The sequence below is a fragment of the Zea mays genome, chromosome 4 (assembly GCF_902167145.1).
Source record: "Zea mays cultivar B73 chromosome 4, Zm-B73-REFERENCE-NAM-5.0, whole genome shotgun sequence".
In the NCBI taxonomy this organism is placed as follows: domain Eukaryota; kingdom Viridiplantae; phylum Streptophyta; class Magnoliopsida; order Poales; family Poaceae; genus Zea; species Zea mays.
Window position 1 is genome coordinate 9593536 of NC_050099.1, and position 6247 is coordinate 9599782.

Genomic DNA, 6247 nt, shown 5'->3' on the forward strand with positions numbered 1-6247 from the left:
GGAAAGAACCTGTGCAGAAATCTTTTTAGTTTACTGAATCTTTCTGGAAAACTTTTTCTTTATTAAATCGTTTTGGGGGAACATTTTCCTTTACTAAACTACTAGGATGCTGACATGAAGGGTCCTTCTTCCCTGATCCATTATTCTTGCCCCGCGCCGGCTTCTCATCGTGGGCACATGTAGGCTTCTGGCTCGATCGGGCAGGGAGGGCCGGGCCTATATATATGGGATGCTGCCGGTGTTAGCTAGCGAAGACGTGCACAAAGGTAAGTGTGTAAGGTTAGGAGCCAGTGTACCATCACATCAAATCAGATCGATCGCAGCTTATAGGGGATGGTAGGCGGCGTGAGGAGGTGCGGCCTAGGCCTCGCCATGGCGCTGGCCCTGCTGCTCACTGCGTTGGTTGTCGTTGCAAGCGGCGGCATGGAGATGAGGCAGAAGCTGCCTGCTGGTAGTGGCAACGATGATCACCACACAGTCGTTCTTAGCCGCCTGTCCAACGTCATTGATCCGCAGGGGAGCTGGCCTCTACGTGCGGATGCTTTCATGGTGAAGCGGTGCGGCGGTGTCGCTGCTCCGCTGCCTTGCTACACCAGCATCCAGGCAGCCCTGAATGCCGCACCAGCACCACAAGAAGCCGAGGAGGTGGAGGACAAGTACGTCGTGCATGTGCTCGCTGGCGTCTACGACGAGACCGTCAACATAACAAGAAGGAACGTGATGCTGGTCGGCGATGGGGTCAGTGCCACCGTCATCACGGGGAACAAGAGCAATGCAACAGGCGTCCTCGTGAACATGACGGCGACAATGAGTGAGTAACTTTGGCGATCGATATTTCACTGCAGTTGAGCTGTCATGCATGCATACTATAAATCAGAACAGAACTATTAATTTGCTGCTGCTACAGATGCCTTGGGTCACGGCTTCATAGCATAGAACCTGACAATCAGAAACACGGCAGGGCCGGAAGGCAGGCAGGCCGTGGCGCTAAGGTCAAATTCGAACAAGTCGGTCATCTACCGGTGCAGCATTGAAGGTCATGAGGACACCTTGTACGTGGAGAATGGGATCCAATTCTACCTGCAGACCTCGATCTGGGGCACCGTGGACTTTGTGTTTGGCAATGCCCAAGCCATGTTCTAGAGCTGCCCGCTGCTGGTGCACCGCCCACCGAAAGGCAAGCACAATGTGCTGATGGCCCAGGGCTACAACAACGCAAGCCGCGAGTCCAGCTTCTCGTTCAACATGTGCACCGTGGAAGCGGCGCCGGGCGTGGACCTCGACGGCATGGAGACCTACCTCGGCCGCCCCTACAGGAACTTCTCCCACGTCGCCTTCATCAAGTCGTATCTCAGTCGTGTGGTCAGCCCCAACGGCTGGGTCGCATGGAACAAGAACAAGGTCGTCGAGGATACCACCCGGACCATCTTATACCTGGAATACGGCAACAACGGCGTCGGTGTCGACACAGCCGGCCGTGTCAAGTGGCTGGGCTTCCGCGTCCTCAACGCCGACGCCGAGGCGGCCGCGTACATGGTGGACACGTTCATCAATGCGAGCAAGTGGGTCCCTGAGCCTATCCAGTACGACCACACCCTCGGCGTGACGCCGCCGCCGCGCGTCTGACGGTGCTCCGCTCGGCGCGCTTAAGTTAGTACTGTACTACGCAGGCTGGCGTTCCGTTTCAGATCCCACCACCTTATTACTACGGTAATGTATGTCTCTAGGATCCAGCCATGCATCATTGCTGAGATGAATTAAGGCATATTATGGCATGCATGACACCGTATATTTCGTGTATGCATGCATGTACCTGGACGGCTGGACCTCTACCGGTATTGTATGTATTCTCTCTGTATGTGTGTCTATATAATATATATGTATCCTCGATCTATATAAATGGATTATATCTATCATTATTTCATATGAGCTGATATACACAATTAATTGTGATACAAGCCCTACACAAGTTGGTAATAGTACTGCTATATATAAGTAAGTTACTGGTCGGCTAACATTTTAGTTTTATGCGGTGCATAGGACCCACAAAAAAATCAATTTAACTACCACATCATATCCACCTTCTCTTATATATATAACCAGCAGAGTTTCTGGCCGGGGGCTGAGCAGGTATGGAGCTGGGATAGTACTAACGTGCAGTGCTCCAGCGCTTTCTGAAAGCTGTATGTGTCATCGATCTGTTGGCGCGCGCGCACACACACTTACGTACGTAGAAATGCATGACAAGCTTGCCAACAGTCTTGGCAACTCTATTGGCCACCACGAGGTTCTCGGTTGTTGTGCCTAGGCAGTACATAGAGTTCTCTCTACTCTCACAATCAACCTTACAAATATTTTAGAAAATCAGGAAAAAGTAGGCAATGTGCTCAATCCTTGAATCAGCAATTAATGTATTTTAGTTTGAATGCACCCGCTTTTAACTTGGATCTGCTACTGTTGTTTCGGCCAGGATAACGACCGACAAAAGTGATTAATTCCCTGTTGCTGGGCCCACAACTAATCCCTGTCGGTATTTATTCTTGTGGGTATTTGAAGAGGCCAATGAGAGTTATTTAATCCCCATCGGCTGGCTGACTTCTTGGCCGGACGATGGAAATTAACTTAAGTCGGCTTCACCACTAAAAAAATAGCACTGACGGTTGATAACGGAATCTGTCTATAAAAAAATGCACCCCACTGTGCAGGTTTTGTGTAAAGCAATCCCCGTGCATCGTCATCATCAACACACTCGGGAAAACTATATATAGAATCCATATATGAGAGGGGAAAGAACCCGTGCAGAAATCTTTTTAATTTACTGAATCTTTCTGGGAAACTTTTTCTTTACTAAATCGTTTTGGGGGAACATTTTCCTTTACTAAACTACTAGGAGGCTGACATGAAGGGCCCTTCTTCCCTGATCCATTCTTCTAGCCCCACGCCAGCCCCTAGGGTGGTCGATCTCGTCGTGGGCACATGGCTGGCTCAATCAGGCGGGGCGGGGTGGGCCTATATATATTGGATGTTGTCGCTGTTGGCTAGCAAAGACGTGCACAAAGGTAAGTGTGTAAGGTTAGGAGCCAGTGTAACATCACATCAGATAAGATCGATCGCTCGCTGGAGCCTATAGGGGATGGTATGCGACGTGAGGAGATGTGGCCTAGGCCTGGCCGTGGCGGTGGCCCTGATGCTCGCTGCGCTGGTTGTTGTTGCAAGCGGCGGCGCGGAGACGAGGCAGAAGCTGCCTGCTGGCAGTGGCAACTACGTCGACCACTCAGTCGTTCTTAGTCGCATGTCCAACATCATTGATCCACCGAGGAGCTTGCCTGCGCACGCTGATGCTGTCGTGGTGAAGCGGTGTGACGGCGTCGCTGCTCCGCCGCCTTGCTACACCAGCATCCAAGCAGCCCTGGATGACGCACCACAAGAAGCCGAGGAGGACAAGTACATCGTGCATGTGCTCTCTGGCATCTACGACGAGACCGTCAACATAACAAGAAGAAACGTGATGCTGATCAGCGATGGGGTCGGTGCCACCGTCATCATAGGGAACAAGAGCAATGCAACTGGCGTCCCCATGAACATGACGGCGACAGTGAGTGAGTAACTCTAGCGATCGATATTTCACTGCACTTGAGTTGTCATGCATGCATACTTTAAATCAAAACTATTAATTTGTTGCTGCTGCTGCAGATGCCTTGGGTCATGGCTTCATAGCATAGAACTTGACAATCAGAAACATGGCAAGGCCAGAAAGGAGGTAGGACGTGGCGCTAAGGTCAAATTCGAACAAGTCAGTCATCTACCGGTGCAGCATGGAAGGTCATGAGGACACCTTGTACGCGGAGAACGGGATCCAGTTCCACATGCAGACCTTGATCTAGGGCACCATGGACTTAATTTGTGTTTGGCAATGCCCAGGCCATGTTCCAGAGCTACTCGCTGCTGGTGCGCTGCCCACCGAAAGGCAAGCACAATGTGCTGACGGCGTAGGGCTGCAATAACACCAGCCGCGAGTCCGACTTCTCGTTCCACATGTGCACCGTGGAAGCAGCATCGGGCGTGGACCTCGATGGCGTGGAGACCTACCTTGGCCACCCCTATAGGAACTTCTCCCACGTCGCCTTCATCAAGAAGTCTCTCAACCGCGTGGTCAGCCCCAATGGCTGGGTAGTGTGGAACATGAACAAGGTGGTCGAGGATACCACCTGGACCGTCGTCTACCTGGAATACGGCAACGATAGCGCCGTTGCCGACACGTCCAACCACGTCAAGTGGCTGGGCTTCCGCGTCCTGAACGCCATCGCTGAGACAGCCATGTACACGACGGACACGTTCATCAACGCGAGCAAGTGGGTCCCTGAGGCTATCCAGTACGACCACACCCTCAGCACAACGCCGCCGCCGCGCGCCTGACAGTACTCCGCTCAGCGCGCTTAATTTAGTATTGTACTACGTAGGCTAGCGTTTTGTTTCGAGATCCCACCACCTTATTACTACGGCATTGTATGTCTCTAGTATCCATCCATGCATCATTGTATGAATTAAGGCATATTATGGCATGCATGACGTCGTATATATCGTGTATGCATGCATGTACCTGGACCTCTACCTTATCTACCATTTCTCTACCGTTATTGTACGTACTCTCTCCGTATGTATGTCTATATATATAAAATATGTATCCTCGATCTATATAAATGGATTATATCTATCATTATTTCATATGAGCTAAATACACACAAGTAATTGTTGATATAAGCTCTACACAAGTCACCAGTCGGCCGACAAAATTTATACAATAACAGAACTGTGCAAATAGATTTGAAAAAAAATATTTGCTATTATGAATTTTGACTACGTTGGTTGCTGTGATTGGCCGCGGACACACAAATCGATCAGAATTCTTTTTGCAATGATAACATTTTAGTTTTATGCGGTGCATAGGACCCACAAAAAAATCAAAGGCAACCTACAACGTTGTCTTCAAGAATGACGTGCCACTACCAAAGCCAGGGGAAAAGAAAGGTGAGGCACCAGCACTGCGAGTGATGGGAACAAAGGCAACCTTCTACAATTGCACCTTCGAAGGCGGCCAGGGTGCTTTGTACGACCAGACGGGTCTGCACTACTTCAATGCATGTGCCATCAAGGGAACCATAGACTTCATCTTCGGATCTGCCAAGTCATTTTATGAGGAATGCAAAATCGTTTCGGTGTTGAAGGAGGCGGTGGCATTGCCAATGGCGCCACCGGAGCAGGACCGGTCTAGAAATCCCATCAAAATCGCCCCAGGCAAGAGCCGGTTGGCATTCAAGACTTGCACAATCGAGGGGGAAGGAGAAAAAATTTACTTGGGTAGGGTGGGCACGCCTGTGATCTACTACTACACCGATATAGGTAAGGAGGTTGTAGGCATAATATCTGATGGTCAGGACGTCCAGACTGTCGAGAGGTACCACTCCTACGTCCATTACATCCTCTCCTTTGTTTGTATATGATTGTGTGATTAAAGGTGTTGTTGATTATGTATACTGATGAAAGGGGTTGTTGGGTTGCATTCTTTTTTTATATGGGGTACTACTACGCCACTTTCAAGTGTTATGGGCCTGGGATGTCTCCAATGGTAACCTCAACTCTGACCTATGTGCAAGCAATACCCTTTATCGGGATACACTACATCTCGGGGGAGTCGTGGATCGCGTCCCTACCACCCGCTGAAGAATAATCTATTGCAAGAAGTATTTAGAGTCATATATGCTACTAGGAGCACCCCTAAAGTCAAAACAAGAAAGTTGTTTTGTCAGACATGAATTCTGCAGTACTAATTAAATTATCCACATTTGTTGGCCATGATTTTAAATTTGTATTACACCGTCCACATTATTTATCAAGGGTTTCGTCTACATATATAAATTGTATATCGTCTTTGACTTTTCATGTGCATAGTTTTTTTACCGTGCACATAAATATAGTGTATGCCTCCCTCTCTTTGGTGCGCGTGTGTAGTAGAGAGCAAGAGCAGAGGTCGTAGCATGTAGTGTTGACAGGTAGGCCGGCCGTAGGTGGCATAGGCGGCGGCCGCCGCAATGTCGATGGCTGAAGCGGTGCAGGCCAGCCCGCCCATCCAATGATCCAGTGCTCGACCGAGATGCAGCAGCAAGATATGGTTGGGTATAGCTAGAGCGCAGTTGGCCGGCCAGAACAATGTTAGGCAAGAGAGGGAAGTGGTGGTGATAGGAATGTG

The 6247-nt window shown here is 49.7% G+C and overlaps 1 protein-coding gene and 2 pseudogenes across 1 annotated transcript; all 3 read left to right on the top strand.

Annotated features, from left to right (window-relative positions):
* Positions 1 to 333: 333 nt before the first annotated feature.
* On the top strand, positions 334 to 1626 carry LOC118477050 (putative pectinesterase/pectinesterase inhibitor 38; annotated as a pseudogene).
* Positions 1627 to 3133: 1507 nt separating this feature from the next.
* On the top strand, positions 3134 to 4416 carry LOC118476872 (putative pectinesterase/pectinesterase inhibitor 38; annotated as a pseudogene).
* Positions 4417 to 4934: 518 nt separating this feature from the next.
* LOC103655086 (putative pectinesterase 14) lies at positions 4935 to 5728 on the top strand. Its single transcript, XM_008681896.2, has 2 exons — positions 4935 to 5438; positions 5516 to 5728. The coding sequence occupies exons 1-2, from the start codon at positions 4935 to 4937 to the stop codon at positions 5726 to 5728; spliced, it is 717 nt and encodes a 238-aa protein (XP_008680118.2).
* The last annotated feature ends 519 nt before the right edge of the window (positions 5729 to 6247 follow it).

What these genes read in the sequence shown, in the direction of transcription:
- LOC103655086 (XM_008681896.2), top strand. Translation starts at nt 4,935, where the DNA reads ATGCGGTGCATAGGACCCACAAAAAAATCAAAGGCAACCTACAACGTT. An exon ending in TAATATCTGATGGTCAGGAC is followed by an intron (nt 5,439 to 5,515) that starts GTCCAGACTGTC and finishes GTGTGATTAAAG; the next exon opens with GTGTTGTTGATTATGTATAC.